Below are 17,653 nucleotides of genomic sequence, written 5' to 3'. Positions count from 1 at the left end.
TGGAAGACGGACATATTATATAAACATAAATAGTAACTTCAATCATTTTACTCAAGAAAGTATGATTTTACAAAAAAGTTTGCATCCAGTTTGAAAATAACATTATAATTGTCGGAGTTAAATCATAAAGCATGCAATTTATCATCATTTGGATTTGTAGTGAATTCTTTTTGCAATAACGTTTTCCTTTCGTTTTTGAAATAAGAACATTAGAATAAACTGGGAACAGTATATCTTTTATATATATGTTCCTGGAATAAATAATGAAATTCGTCAACTAATGAGTTACAGTCACAAATATCAGAAATTCTATCATCTCTTGCTATTCCCCAAAAGGCTGACCTTTTCAGCTGGCAGTTTATTATTAACACTGACATCTAAAATTATATAAAGATTTCCTTAAAGCATTTGTAATTCTGTCATTGTCTGTAGGAAGTTCTATTAAACATTTTTCAAAACAATAGCTTCTTTTTAAAATGCTATACTTGAAACATTTATGTGATTCATACACAACGTATCCATTCTGAATGGTACATATTTCTGTTATACATAGTGTATAACAATTTATATCACGCATTAATACACTAATTTTTTTAAGGGCGTATGGGTGTCTTCCTCCATCTTGGATTGTAAAAAACAGAGAACCAAAGGTCCAGATTTTCTATCAAGTTAGCAAAGTTTGATGCAGGAATGCAGATATTTAATGTGAATTTTCATTGAAAAGAACCAATTTATAAGAATATAACTTATAAATATTGATATTTTTGCAAATGATGATTATTTTTGGTTGTTTTTTAAAATAAATTAAATTGGAATTTAAAGGGGAGGCAACTCTAAAACAGTGCATTTTCTGAAGGATTCTACATGGAATTATTCTATTTTGTATTTTAGCCGGAAAAAACGTACGGTGACCCTATCTTTTCTTTTGATATTCTCAAAGCATTGTCTGAAAGCTATCTTTTCCTTAAGTATTTAACAATTCTATCATTTTGTTTAGTTTCTAATCACAAAATTGTGTTTTTTCCTGTATAATCCATACAAAATGTGTCATTTTGTCACGCCCTGTAGCTTGAGAAAATGCGCGGTGACTTATCATTTTTATAACATTTTTCAACATTTATCAATAGATACTACGTTTTGGCAAAGTATGAACAAATTCTATCATTTTTATTTTAGACTCCCATACCACCTTTAATAATACTTCATATGTGTTCCCCTTATAGACGATCGCGATCCGAGTTGTCTTATAAATTGACGGTTCGAGTTGTCTTATTAACGGTCCGAGTTGTCTTTTTATGCGGTCCGATCGCGAGTGGACATTTCAATTCAATTCAAAGCTTTATTTATAGTTACATAACAAATAAACATAAGCTCTCTGAGCTTTTATAACCGACAAATGCATACATTTACATAACAATCATACACAATACAAATATTAAAACATAAAGACATAGAACATACATTTCATGCACATGGACTCGGTCCGACTGGTCTCCAGGTCGAGCTTTCCTGCATTAAAATTGATTTAATAATTTAACTACTCAGGTTTTAATACAATATAATTATGAAACCTTAAAAGACTTAAGTATCATTAATTTTTTAAAGATTGAGTTCTTTTTTACAAAGCGACTTTCGATTGAGAACGAAATCTTTTTTTTAGGGGAGATAACTATTTTGTTCTCCAGTCAGGAGGAGAGAAACGCGGGAGTGGAAATTTAGAAATTTAAAAATAGACATTGAGAAAGTATGGCATTTTTTGGAGGAGCTGCGACGACTCCTTTTGGAACAACAGCCACTACATCTACATCAACAGGATTTGGAGGATTCGGCACACAAACTCAAAGCACAGGTATCATAAATTAATTATTGATTATCAGATAAAACTGCGTAATTTTAGTCTGAAATTACTCTGTGTTCTTGCATAATTTCTTGATCATTCTTGTAGTCCAACTAATAATTTATGACATCTTGAAAGGCTATTTATAATTTTTTTCTTTGACGCCTTACATCGAAATTTAAAATAGCCTTCCAAGACGTCATAATTATTTGAACTAGCATTCTTGGTGCTACCTAGTCCAAATAATTATGATGTCTTGAAAGGCTATTATATTTTTTTCTTTGACGCAGTAGGTGCTACTAGAGACATATAACATGTATTTAAATGCTTCTACATGTATCCTCGATGATTGGCAGTTTGGGTGCAGGTCGTTTCGTAACCTGGTCGTTTCATAACTAGTCGATTCATAACTTACTCGTACTAGGCCGTTTCAGACCTGAGACGTTTTGTAACCTTATATCAATATATAATAGGCAGTGTCTGCGCGTACCCGCATGTGGGTACGAATAGTAAAATTGCCATTCGTCGGCTACGCGTACATGGCGTACCCACATCCGGTTTTATAATAAAATGCCATCGGATCGGGAATAAAACGTGAAATATACATGTATATAAAGAATTTGTCGCAATTAGTGAATAAATTGATTAAAACCACTGAAAAGTTTTATAAATACATTGTATCTATATATAGGTAAGTGAAGAGTGTTTATTTTGAAATGGAAAAGAGTGATATACATGTGGGGAAGGCATTTCATAGGTATCATAAATTAGAACAGTTGATTAATTTTATACAATTAAAGTTTAACAGAATTCATTTTCATGTATTCATGGAGGCATCAAAAATTCCAAACAAATTCGATAGGGAATTCCGAAAAAGGCATAATATCGCAAGTATTTGTTTTACAGTGTAGTTTTAAATCGAATTTGCCGCGTTTCATTCATTAGTCAAGTCTGAGACTACTACATTTGTACTATGTGTTACAGAAGTCTCAGGTCAATTTTTTTTTTTAAGTCGAATACTTTTAGTTTTCCTATTTTAAACAGTTCTTAATATAAAGGATATGCCTACTTTTAGTACATTTCAAATTGAATGTCCTTTCCACTTTAAACTTGGCGTGACTTGATGGACAAAACCTGATTGAGGGGGGCAAAATGTTTATTTGATCATCTTCTGTTTCTCATTTTACTAAAAGATTATTTTTAAATCTCATACAATGTCATGTGGGTAATTTTCAAATTCAGTAAAATTTAATTCTTTAAATTTGCCTTTGCATTTTATAATCATGATAATAAAACTGTAGTATCAATTTTTATCATGTTTTTCTTTTTACAGGGGCTGTACAGTATCATTTTCCATCAGTGTGCATTTAAATTGCAATGTTTTAAAGTGTATTATTAGATAAATACAATTTGAAAATATAATTTTTCATACTCTTCACTCTTTCTACACGAAATCTCCATATTAACGATAATTTCCGTTTATATTTCACGTTTCATTCCCGATCTGATGGCATTTTTATAAAACCAGATGTGGTTACTCGTAGCCTATGAATGGTAATTTGGCTATTCGTACCCGCATGCGGGTACGTGCAGACACTGCCTATATAATAATACACCTGTTCCCTATTTGTCCGCCATTGCTGGATATCTCACAGGTTCCCATAAAATGTTGACCTCATAAAACAAAATATCTGACGCCACAATGGAAAAGTGATTGTTGTTGGTGTCAAAAGTTCAAGCGGCCGGGTCAGCCGGATAAGCGATAAGGTGTATAATATGAGTCGAAGGTTACTTGAAAAATAATAAAAAGACCTATTGATGTACATATGGACCATAATTTGGTATTCGGCCTTTGGTTTCTTTTTGTATCCTTTTTTATAAGTTCTAAAACTTTAACTTTTATTCTGTGGGTTGTGTTGGTGTTAGAATAGTATTAATGGAACAATTGAGTTTTTCAAGAAAAAAATAATACATTTTGATTCACCGTTTACATGACAGGAAACCAAACAGTCAGGGGTACTACTTGTACAAGTGTATTTTATTTACTTGAAGAAGTAAAAAAAAATATACACATATAAGTAAATTTGTAGGATACTTAAACAAGTGAATTTTATTTACTTGTATAGGTAAAAAAAAAATTGGCTTAGTTATGTCCCTTAGGCATTCAGATTTTTTTACTTGTATAAGTAAAAAAACAATCCTTTCTTCTTTTCTTGAATTCTTAAGATTTCTTTGCTCTAATAGAATTTTAAATTGTGTACCCTTTACAGATGTCTTTACTAATCATTTAAGTGTAATTTCATGGACAATGAAAATCTGTCTGTTATCTTCATAACACTGCTCATTTACAAGCCCCAAAGGAGCAATTTTTGATTGCCTTGCGCAAATATACAAGATCTTTGCTCAATTAGTTTCTTTGATGAATTAATGAGATGAAACATTGAACTTTAATGAAAAAATTTGAGCAAACCTGGGAAAAATCATTAAAGGCATGATTTTACATCTCAAAACTTGAGGATTTTTGTGGGATTGTAAGAAAAATTTACTTATACAAGTAAATTTTTTAGAAAATTAAGGGGAGATTATTCAAACATTATTTATTTACTTATATGTGTATATTTTTTTTTACTTCTTCAAGTAAATAAAATACACTTGTACAAGAAGTACCCCTGACTGCCAAACAGGAAACCAATCTTTATTTTCTTTATTTTGTACAATATATTTCAAAAGACATAAATGAACACCATTACTAGTGTTACTTGCTTCATGTTAATATTTAAAATTTATTTTCAATGTTTAATTAAAGTTTTTTTTAAACGCGACAGGAAACCACAAGAAACCGAAAGCAATTTTTTAGTTTTATTTTATTGCAAAATCTGCTTAAAATAGTCTGAACAGTATACTTTCTCTTAAAATCCATCTTAAATGTAACAGTATTATAAAACTCCTAAATATGTGCTTGTTTTGAAAACAATTAGTACAATTTATTCAGAAATTTCCATATTTTCTTCATTGATACAGGATACCATAATCGTTGTATCTTGATGCTTTAGCCAAAAAAATGTATTTATATTTGGTTTTTAAATTCCAGTTATATACAATTTATTCCAAATCATTGGCAATGTAAAATTCTTTAAATCCAGTAAAGAAAAAAAATTTAACTTGGAATTAAAATCTTTAAAATAGGCACCATGTGATATTTGTGACCTGTACACCATCTACATGGTTTCCACATTTTAACCTACTTTAGTGGGCTAAAATCAATAAAGTACTTCCTTTCAAGTCATGCATGGTAAAAGTTTACTTCTCCTTTGACAAGTTTATTGCCTTTCTGAAAAGTGTTTGCAGAACATGAATAAAATAAAATAATTAAAAATTGTGACAAAGATACCAACTTTGTACATTCCAAGTGTAACGGTATATTAACATGTATTTTTTATTAAGTTATCTTTATTCACCTAAAATATCCAGTAATATTTACTGCTGAAGCAAAATCAATCCAACGAGCATCGGCACAATGATAAGAGACGTAATGTCGATTGAATTTTCCAAGGACCCTTTACATCGTTATCAGGAAACAAAGTGTGTCATAACGTCTGTCAAATCTGAAATCGATTTTTTCAAGTCATTGGGCATTTATTTTCACACAAGATCTTATGTAACATTATGCACATAGGAAAAACAATAGACCCCCGGTGCAATCTCTTTGAAAATTGTATTTTCCTTTTTTAAACAAGACGAAACAAGTCTACAGATTATGTTTGCTAACATCCCGTTGGAAACAAAAACAATGTTTAGACCTAGTATTTCATACATCCGGCCGTAAGGGCGTGATCACATGTTAGTCACATGTTTCACGTATGACCGGAAATGATTAGAACTTAACGATCGACAAAAACAATTTTAATAAAAAAAAGGAAATAACTGGGTTTCTGTTTCGTTTGAAATGTAACGCATAACGATAACGTCATTTTCTAACTTAATTATTACGAAGAACAAAACTAGAATGTAAATCATCTCTGATTTACCTGTTTGAACATCTCGCGAGAGTTCATATTTGCATATTGTTATAAAGAATTCTATTACAACAAAGCAGATTACATCATCTAAAATTTGCGTTACGAAATTGGAAACCAAAGTAAGGTTAGTGTTCTTACACCTGCTACAGAAATACTTATAGTTCTCGGTATTTTCTTCTGACTATTCTTATTGGTCGATGTTCTTTATTATTTGAAAGCAAAAGTTACGAATTCGCCGGTGACGATTATCTATAAATCAGTCAGCGTTATGCACTTCGGAAGCGAAAAGTAACGCAAGAAACGACACAAAAATACTGTTGTATAATCTTTGAAATTTGTTAATTTCAATCTTTTTTCTAGGGAAGAGTAGCATACACTTGTATGTTGATAAAAATAAAGGCATCTTTAGATGTAGTTACAACTTTTCTTACTGTAATACACATTTTTATCACTTTTCTATCGTTATAGGAAACGAGCCCAATAGCAAATTATGGTCCATATATATCTATATGTATTTATTAAATAATTGATTGCACATAATTTTACACTTTACAAGTACAGTTTTGCACACATGCGAATAGAACAGAAGAATTTAAATTGTCCATCATCATTTAGATGTACCCCGTTTTTATCAAATTATCAAACCTACCATAATTACTTTTTATTAACTGTCATTAGTTGTCATAAAAACCGAGCGTAATTACCAATTAGCCAATAATAAAAAAAGATTTAAGAAAGAAACATTACAATATTGTTATTATAAGATGAACAATTTGATAATTTATAAATAATAACTTTAACTGTTTCATTTAAACGAATTGATTTAAACTAACACTTTATAACCATAAATCAAATGTATATTATCACCGTGTATCATCATACAGCGGATATAGGTACTTACCAAGCGGGCGTGAGCGATTTTGATCTTACACGGTAACGAAAATCTTTGTTTTGTTCACATAATATCAATGTGTACTTCAATCTAAACATAATTGCTGTTTTAAGAAATGATTTGGTCGTAGGTTGATGGTTAGAGATGTCTCATTATTTTCCCAAAACAAGAGGGATAACTAAAACATTGTAAAAGCATGTGCAAATAAATGTACTTGTCAAAGAAGTTGGCCCTCGTCTCATCCGGTATAATTCTATATTCATTGCAACTCTTTTTCTGATAGAAGGTCAATGTGTGTGTGTAATAATTATAGCTGTTTCAATAATTGGCATTGGAATCTTTCATACGTATATCTGTATATGTTATTTTTCGATATTATAACCCTAAAAAAGTGTTGTGCACAGTGTTTAGCTGACCACATAAATCCTTATGTACGGTGCATAGTTATGTTGTTGAACACCGTACACAAAAACATTATTTTTATACTCGTTTATTTCCCAAAATGTTTCAAGGAATGAGTAATCACAGGTAGGTTTATGATTGGTAACTATTACTTTTGCCCTGTATTACGTTTCTTTCAGATAAAACATGTGAATGTCTCACCAGCTGTATAGAAATTGAAAGTTGGGGTTGACATTCACAACTATTTGCGCTTGTACAAGTTAATTGTTCTTAGTAGAATATCAAATTTGTTTTATGAATAGGAAAAAATCGATGAGAAAATTATTTGGGAGCAGGAATTTCAAATGTTGAGAAATGTACACTGAATATTATTCAAGCAAACCAAAGATTTTCGTTACTGTGTAAGGTGAAAATCGATCATGCCTGCTTGCTTAGTACCTATATCCGGTGTTATGATGATACACGGTGATTATTACACCAGGTATGAAACGTCTCAGCTACGTATATCCCCTTACGCGACACTGAAAGAAAAAATCAGAACTTTGGAGCAAATGTTATCCACTGAGAATATTTATATTGGAGTTATAATTAGTTATATGTCTCTGAGAATATATAGAATTTTTTACGGGTTAACTAAAGCTTTGCCTTTAAAGGCCTAGGTTTGGATACACCTTATCACTATTTGTCCACCATTACTGGGTATCACACAGGTTCCATTAAAGATTTAACGTCATAAAACAAAATATATGACGCCACAATGGAAAAGTGATTGTTGTATGCATCAAAAGTTCAAGCGGCCCGGTCAGCCGGTATTAGCGATAAGGTGTACTGTATTTGAATCCTGCTTACAAGGGGTACAAGTCAAATGATAAATCAGCACCTGGTCAAATTGGCACCCTTAGAAAAGTCAAATCAGCACCTTGAGTTAAATTGGCAGCTGGTCAAATCGTCACCCATTTAAAGTCTTTATTTCGGCATATAATAATATTTGATAGCATGTATATTAATAATTCTACAAATGTATAATTATGATCTTTTTATTTTATAATTTTCAAAAATGTTGGGGTTGAATTTTGTCATTTATTACATCATGTACATTGTAAAAAATCAATAACTTATATCAATTAAATAACATTGAATAATGAACAGGTAGTCTTGCAAAATGCTCAACTGGGTTCAACATGCATAAAAAACATCCAATACCTTGAATACAGGTTGAATACACATTAAGTTGAATGAAAAAATACAGACAGCAACCCAGAAATTTTTTAATAAGTCAATAATTCTATGTGCCATTTGGACTAGGTGCTGATTTGACAATACTGGATGCTGATTATCACAATACTCTTACGCGATTGAGTGTGTAAATACATTGTAAAGGTTAATTCTTACATATAAAAAAGAAGATGTGGTATGATTGCCAATGAGACAACTGTCAACAAGAGACCAAAATGACACAGACATTAACAACTATAGGTCACCGTAGGACCTTCAACAATGAGCAAAGCCCATATTCCATACATACATGTATATCATGTATATATACATGTACTTACTTTCACTTTCACTTGTAATTACTCTTTCAATTGCTATTTATAACGTTACTCACAATAGCAACATTGTGACATTTTAATTTTCTTAATCTGATTTTGTGCTACAGCATGATTTTATGTATTGTTTTCTATCCTGACTAGAGTGGCCTAGCCACCAAAACATGTCAATCTCCATGATCTCAATAAATTACTGGAGCATTCCTAAAATTGTTGTTGTTATAGGACCTTCTACACAATATTTATCTTTAATGCAGGATTTGGTCTATTTAACCAAGCCAAGACAACAGCCCCTACATTTGGAACTGGTGGCTTTGGGACTACTACTGGTGCAACTGCAGGTTTTGGGGCCAGTACAGGGTTTGGTTTAGGTGGAACAGCCACGACTCAGCCTACAGCAGGCTTTGGCACATCAACAGGTTTTGGTGCTGCCCCAGCAGCTGGAGGATTTGGAACTCAGACTGCGTTTAAAGGCTTTGGAGCTGGGCCAACTACAGGATTTGGAGCTACTGGAGCCACAGGATTTGGAGCAATAGGAGGTACTTTTAGATACTCTGCAAGCAAGAGTGTTTTGTTTTAGTGTGTCAGTCATTTTTTGTAGGTATGAACTAAAAATGATATAATTAAACTTAAAACAGGGAACAGAAAGACAATGTTCACAAGTTTGTTGTCTATTCACATCCTGTACAATGTACATGTACAAACAAAGTGTACTTGTCTTTGTTTAGAAGAAATGTTTAATGCAAAAACAAATAAATGTTCACATTAAAAAATGTAAGGAAGATTATACAATTATCATGATTATAAGATGCCTAACACAAAACAAACAACTTATCATATTGAACAACTGTTATTTGATTACCTTTACTAATTTTGTTTGAATCAGTTTCATTGTAATTACTTTTCCATGTACGTTTTTCTTGCATTAATAAGGTCCCCAATTACAAGCTCAGCAGCAACAACAAGCACAACAAGCACAACAATCCAGTCTGGAATTACTGGGTACTGCTGTTACCCTGCCACAAATCTATGGAGATGAGAGGGATGCCATCATTGCCAAATGGAACCAGTTACAAGCTTACTGGGGCACAGGAAAGGGATTTTACAGCAGCAATGGTTTTGTTAACTTTACCCCTGACAACCCTTATTGCAGGTTTAAGGTACATGTACATGCTCTGACATAAAAAAAAAAAAAAGTAAATTCACAAAAATATTGAACTAGGAGAAAAATTCCATCAGAAATTCCCTAATAGCATGGCAAAATCAAATGACAAAACACATCAAACGGATGGATAACAACTGTCATATTCCTGACTTGGTACAGGCATTTTCAAATGTAGAAAATGGTGGAATGAACCTGGTTTTATATCGCTAAACCTGTCTCTTGTACAACAGTCTCATCAAATTCCGTTATAAATTGATGCCTATCAGTCAAAACAAATTAATAAATTTTAAATAGTTTTCCATTGAGGATGTTTTTCATTTATTTTTTAAATAGGTCAAAGATTATGGAGGATAAAAACTCTTTAATTGAAAAAAGACAGACAGACACATTCAATCATGTCAAAGTAAAACAAAAACAACAGAAAACCAGAAAACAACTGAAAGACATGCACCAATTCACAAAACACTAACATAAAAACAGCAATACAAACCCCACAATAGCATGATCTCAGGTGCTCCCTTCTTATTGAAAGTTACATTTGTTAATTAACATGTATATTGTTATGATATCCCTAACAATATATATATACAAATGTATATACATGTATTGAAATTGTTTTTAGATAACTATTGTAAAGTCTTGCAGGATTAAAGTTTTTGTGAAATTTTATGAACACTTTCACACACCATTAATATTATTATTTTTGCTGATAATTTTAATATGGTAAATCAGGTTTTGAAAATAATAAACAATGACAGTATCACATATAGTGGTCATGGTGGTGTTATTCTAATTTTACAGAATAGAAGCTTTAGGAATGTCTTTAAGTTTAAATATGTGATTATTTTCAAATATAAATTGTAAAATTTAGTGTTGATGAAATAATAAAAACAGAAAATAAGTTGGTGCATCTTTTATTGCAGGCAGTAGGATACAACAGATTACCCAGGTCCAGAAATGAAGATGGACTGGTTTCTATAGTGATAAAGAAAAAAGAATCAGATGTTACAGCACAACAACAACAAGTGGTAGACCAGTTGTTTAAAATCCTGGGAAATAAACCCCATCTGTCAGTGTGTGTGGAGGGAATCAAAACCCTTCCTGATGATAAGTACGTTATTTTCCTCTTTACTTCAGCATTTTAAGAGCTTTTGATTGACCTGCATTTAAACCAAGGCTTTTAAAAAAAGTCAAATATGCATGAACAGAAATTGTAACCCCATACCAATTAAACTGAATAATTTATATGCGCATGTGTGTCTGAAATAAACTTTTATTGAGTATATAAATGCTTATTAAACAATGTATCAATTTTGAAAGCATAACCATAAATCTGCTTATGTAAACAGCCAAATATATGGCTAGCTTTTTCTGATGGGTTTACAACCTCGGTGTTAGCACTGTACATACAAATTGTATGTATCAAGTTGACTTCTTTCATATGCTTTCTGATTATTATTATTATTATTTTTTTTTTTTTTCTTCCGCCTAATTTTTTCTCTTCAATATTAATTATCTATGTCAAAATTGTGTCTTTATTACTTTTCCAGAACTGAATTAGTTATATACATCTTGGAGAGACCAGCAAGTGGTCCTGCCAAAAGAATAACAGCTAGTGAGCTGTTCCAGTTCCTGAACACACCCAATATAAAACAACAAATTACAACACAGCTTGCAGCAGAAGATATTTGGCAGAAAACTGGATTTACACCTGAACAACTGAAAGTTTATTTAGAAAACCCTCCTGCTGGTTAGTTTTGAAACTTTTGAATTTTTTTTTTTTAAATGCTAATTTTTGAATAAACCTAAATGTTTTCTATTAGGAATATGAGGAAAAGACCAGAAAAACCATATTCGTTCCCACTTGTGCCACCACATTTCAAATTTTTAAATGAACTGTAATGTCTGGGTTAAACCCACATTTGGCATATATTTTATTTTAAGCTCATTTATAGTAAACACATGTATTAAATTTCATGTTAATGTGACCATAACTTTATTATATGAAAGCCGAACCCAAAAAGGAGGTTGTCAAAATATTTAGGTTACCAGTTATAAACAATGTAATGGCTCCAATACAATCTTTATGCCAATTAAATTCAGGATTCTTTCAATGACAGAAATAGATATTTATTACTTTATATTGTAGGAATTCATCCATTTATTTGGGAGCAGGCAAAGTTAGATAACCCTGACCAAGAGAACTTGATCCCTGTTCCAGTGGTAGGATTCAATGCTTTACAACAGAGAATGAAACACCAGGAACAGCAAACAAAAGCTCATCAACAGAGACTAGATGTAATTTTTATTTATTAAAATGCCCCCACCTAAGCTAGTAGAGGGGCATTATGTTTTCTGATCCGTGGGTACGTTCGTTCCTTTGTCCATCTGTTTGTCCCGCTTCAGGTTACAGTTTTTGGTCAAGATACTTTTTGATGAAGTTGAGGTCCAATCAACTTGAAACTTAGTACACATGTTCCCTATGATATGCTCTTTTTAATTTAAATACCAAATTAGATTTTTGACCCCAATTTCACGGTCCACTAAACATAGAAAATGATAGTGCAAGTGGGCCGGGGCATCTGTGTACTATGGACACATTCTTGTTTTTTATTTAACTTGGGTTGTTGTGACATTGACATATAACCTATACACTCATTTTATTCATATAAATATAGAAATGCTTACATAATAATTACATAATGACATCATAAATTGAAAACTAAATTGAAATAAAGTTGAGAATGGAAATTGGGAATGTGTCTACAAGACAACAAGCTGACCAGAGAGCAGAAAACAGTGGAAGGCCACCAATGGGTCTTTAATACAGCGCTGAAGTCCTGCACTCAAAAATGGGCTACAGCTGGCCCTGAAACAAAAATATGTAATAGTTCAGTGTGTCCATTTGTCAAAACATGAATCTTTTCTGTAAAACAAATTGTTATTTAAAACATGTTTGAATTTTAACAAGTTGAGTCCTTAGTTTAAAGTATGCCATTTTGTTATTTTATTGTAAGTTTTAATTTTTTTCAAAATTTCATACTATTTTCAGATGATAGCAAATGAATTACAACAGTTCCAACAAAAACAAAATAATATGATGTCAAAAATGGATGAATACAAAAGAAAACACATAGAACTGAGTCACAGGTTATTACAAGTGGTAGTTAAACAGGAAATCTTCAGAAAGATGGGTTACGCAATACAAGCTGATGAAGAGCAACTCAGGGTCCATTTAGAGAAAACTCAAGCAGAGTTAAATCACCCAACACAGTTTAAAGTAGGTTCAGATATTTTGCAATATTAAGGTGGTACCTTACACTACAGGGAGATAACTCTGTAAAATCAGCTTAACGTTTTAATTACGTTGTGTTGTAAAGGGAATATTAAGCTTCTCAATGATCAAAATTGGTGTTTTTCAAACTACTATATAACCAGTGTAATTTTTCTGACAAAACGGTTGGTTCAAAATTTTTGAAATTTTTATATTTTTGTTAAAGGGTCAAAAAAACGAGCCAAATTAATTTTAGCAAAAGTGTTGGGTACCACCTTAATTGCTTGTTATTTTTTATAGTTCATCATGTCTGAAGGGCCATTCAAGCTCAACACTTTTTTTCCTTTATTGGCCGTTAACTTTTACAAAAGTCTTCTCTAAACTTACCCTGAACTTTTACAAAAGTCTTCTTCTCTAAAATTACTGGGCCAATTAATAGAAACTTAACATGAACACAATGCCATTATGGTCTTAGGGTTATAATCTAGTTTAAAAAAAGTACTGATGATTTCAGAAACTCACCAACATTTATATGCCTCATACTTCTTAATAGTTTTTCACTTTACCTTCATGACCTTGAGTCTTCCTGAGAATTCTATTTAATCACAATCCAACTGTATTTTTACTGGTATAAATTCCAAGTTATGTCTTTGAGATAAAGCATAAAGATCATATCTGGGAACCAGTAGCTAAAAAAAACCCAAAATATCTATAAATGTTTTAAAGTATCTCCCAAACTTGTGTTTCGTTTGTGATTAACTTTATTTCTGAAGTACCACCTATTGAAAGAGATAAAATGTATACAGCAAAAATAATGTAAGAGCACAAATGACATGGTCATCATTGTTATGAATTCTGATAGCAGTAATTTCCCTTGAAAGATTTTTTTCTTCGAAATATTGTGGAAACTACATATTAGATAAAGAGAACATGATATGCAGAAAAATGATACGCAGGGCAAGATCTACAAATAAGTAAACAAGTTATTTAAGTATAAAAAGTGGTGAGATTCCAATTTTACTCTGTGATCATATTTTGTTATTTGTTCTCTGTGTAAGATGTACCAAATAATTCCTGGTGCCCATTTGAATTAGATAATAGAATTTTCAGATATCTGTACAAAATGTTACAGAATAAGGGAGATAACTTATAATGAAATTAATAAAAAGAAAGTTTATTTTTTTTATTTTTTCAATGATGTAAAAAAATAATCTTCAAAATTAATTGATTTAATATGTAAAAAAAATTACATAGACACATACTAAACCTTAAGCAAATTTCAAATTATGAAGTCCATTAAAACTGACAGTCAAACTCTATCAACTCAACAGGACAAGTGAAAAACAACTGCCATATTCCTGACTTGGTATAGCCATTTTACCAAAAATTATTGGTGTTAATTTGAAGAAGGATATTTTATGATTTTATTAAAAATAAATATGTGAAGTTAATCCCATTAGCTTTATTACACACATCCATTAATAATGTTCATTGAAAAAACATAGTCAATTATTTTGTTCCTAATTTTTGAATGTACTAATCATTGATATAACTTTTTTCAGGGAAGGCTAAATGAATTGATGTCCCAAATCCGTATGCAGAATCATTTAGCTGGAAATAGAGCTGATTTTAGTTACCAAATGGACCCATCATTACAACAAGAAATCAAACAGGTAAGCTTTAACATAATTGTGGTGTGCATATGTTATTTTGTCTTAATTAATTGTAGTTTTAAGGTAAACATACAGGTTTAAACAGAAAAATGGCTCTCACTTTGATAAATTGAGTAACATTCTTTTAAGTTGACAAAAGACTAGCAAAGTAAAAAAAAATTTTAAAAAAATGTTTGCAGTGGATCTGTTTATATGAAAGGAATGTAAATATTTTTTTTCTATAACAATCTTTATAGACCAAATGAGTCATTGGATTAATAAATGAATTTTGTTTGATAACATTGAAATGGACTACACAAGATTTCAGTAAAGTTTTGATGATGTAGAACGTTTTTTGCATAATTCCTTTGTGCACTTCTTGCTATATTTATTTTTTATGCCCCATTTATGGACATTATGTTTTCTGGTCTGTGCGTCCATTCGTTCGTCCGTTCATTCGTTCGTCGGTCTGTCCCGCTTCAGGTTAAAGTTTTTGGTCAAGGTAGTTTTTGATGAAGTTGAAGTCCAATCAACTTGAAACTTAGTACACATGTTCCCTATGATATGATCTTCCTAATTTTAATGCAAAATTAGAGATTTTCCTCCCCCATTTTCATGGTCCACTGCACATAGAAAATGATAGTGGATGGGGCATCTGTGTACTGGGGACACATTCTTGTTTAATAAATGTTATAAGCATTTTGTAAGGTAGTATTATAGCATTGTTTTAATTTACATTTGTTTTGGTGAGTTATGCATTAGATTAAGGTTATGATTTGAGGTAGCTTTCTTTACATCTTGAACAACTTGAAACTAACATAAAAAGGTTTCATATGAACTGAAACCCCCCCCCCCCCCCCCAAAAAAAAAAAAAACACAACAAAAAATACAGTTCTACAGACCACATGTGCATTATGATGTGAATTTTTATGAAAAATACATTTTATTGCTAAAAATAAGGGTCTTGGCTCAGATTACTTGGTTCACTGAACATGGAAATTTATGTGATAATGTGATTTAAGTACAATTTATTCTCAGTTAATGTTTTTGATTAATATAAGTTTATATTTAGTCGGAAGCTTGACAGTAATAAGTTGTATGGTGGGAGCTTCACACATATCTGATCTGTCAGATAACTACTTGTCTTCCTATTGGCCAACATTTTGAACTTTCAAAATGTGAATGAATGTTAAATTTGTTTTCAAAATTTTATGGGTAGTCTAAAGGAAAACCAACTCCCTCCTTCTGTCTGTCTGTCCATCTGTCAGTTTGGCAACTAAGTTTTCCTTACCTAAATCTTCCTGCTAGAAGATATAGATTTGATATCAGGTTTAATCATGATAAGTTACTGATCAATTTCAAATTTTGTTCTGGTCAGTGCAGGGTTATGGTTCTTAGACTTTGAAAATTCATTTAAAAAGTCGGTTTACACACTTTTGTTCGTCATGCTTAGAGACATTGAAATGTGTTATATAGTTTACACCATGACATCAAGTTAGCATTTTGTTCCGTTACAATGAATTTTTAACTGGTTGGTGACTATTTATTGCCATGTACAATACTCTCAGACACTTGTTTATGATAGTACATACTTATTTTTTTTTCAGCTTCTGAAGCAGCAACAAGATGGTCTAAAACATTTAATACAAATTGTAAAAGACGATTCCCATGATTTACAGTTAATGGAACAAAGCTTACAGGAATCATCACACAGAAGATAGCATTTGTTGTGTCACTCTATAGCTTAGATATTGTAATTTTGAGACTGTTTCATCAAGAATCTATGAGAAATTGACAAGGAATAAGAGTGTGGACACTAAGGAATAAGATCATTGACACTAAAAGTCATTTTTAATAAGATGACGATTGACTTACTAATGATATCACCTACACATTATTTTATGTTGTATTCTGTTAATTCCATTTCAACAACTTCATGATCTTCTTCACCATAATGTACTAATTGTTATACAGTTATACCTATAATGTTCAATCAAACATTGTTATATATTTTATTGAACACAAACAGAATATCATTTTACATGTGAAACAAGGATTTATATTAAAATATTGTCACACCTGGATAAAACCTCATTTCTTGTTTCACTGCATTGAATGCTGTACATGTTGTATGTCATTGAGGACTTTTCTGACAATGTCTTTAAATGATATCTTTTTCAGTGTCTTTGATTAATAATTTTTTCAACATCTTATTTAAAATATGGAGATGTGTAATAATTGCTGTTGAGACAATTATCCAACAAAGTGTAAAAAACATGGATTGAAGCAATAATGGGACTCCAGAGCATAACTGAAAGATGACTATTGATGCTTTGGTGACTGAAGAATTATATCATTCAATTGTCTTGCATATTCAGAACTGTTACACAATTCTCTTGCATCATGTGCTTCCTGTATTTTTGCACACATTGCCCTATAGTCTGTTTTGGCATCACTTTATAGTGTTTGTCAATGTCCTTTTGGTATTTTTTTCTAAAATCTCCTTTCAATAACCCCATTTTTCCTGCATATCAAACCTTGGCAGCTGTTTCTAAATATAAAACATAAGTGTAAACGTAAGAAGTCTTAAATCACAAATCATAAAAGGTATTTTTAATATCACAATTTTGTCAAAAGCAAATTGTAAATCATAGGACTGGATTTATTGTGGTACATGTACTTGAGGAAAAATATTTTTGAATAAATAATGTTTTGTATTGATTCAAATTGCCAATGTGAGTGTTCTCATTACTTCTCTTTGACATTATTGTGTCTTTATTGTTTTGTTTCTAGCTCATGTGGCACCCAGTGCCAAGTGAGTTTTTCTCATCACTTGGTGTCCATCTTCTTATGTTTACTTTT

General features: G+C 31.3%; 1 protein-coding gene across 1 annotated transcript; it reads left to right on the top strand.

Annotated features, from left to right (window-relative positions):
• Positions 1 to 1,682: 1,682 nt before the first annotated feature.
• LOC143042067 (nuclear pore complex protein Nup54-like) lies at positions 1,683 to 16,880 on the top strand. Its single transcript, XM_076214310.1, has 9 exons — positions 1,683 to 1,849; positions 8,958 to 9,239; positions 9,634 to 9,860; positions 10,789 to 10,976; positions 11,416 to 11,615; positions 12,015 to 12,163; positions 12,918 to 13,145; positions 14,702 to 14,812; positions 16,399 to 16,880. Exons 1-9 carry the CDS (start codon positions 1,747 to 1,749, stop codon positions 16,510 to 16,512), a joined length of 1,602 nt encoding a protein of 533 aa, XP_076070425.1. The 5' UTR covers positions 1,683 to 1,746; the 3' UTR covers positions 16,513 to 16,880.
• Positions 16,881 to 17,653: the final 773 nt, after the last annotated feature.

Source organism: Mytilus galloprovincialis, chromosome 8 (genome assembly GCF_965363235.1).
Source record: "Mytilus galloprovincialis chromosome 8, xbMytGall1.hap1.1, whole genome shotgun sequence".
NCBI classification, from domain to species: domain Eukaryota; kingdom Metazoa; phylum Mollusca; class Bivalvia; order Mytilida; family Mytilidae; genus Mytilus; species Mytilus galloprovincialis.
The sequence above is the reverse complement of the archived record's forward strand: the minus strand, read 5'-3'. Positions and strand labels throughout refer to the sequence as shown.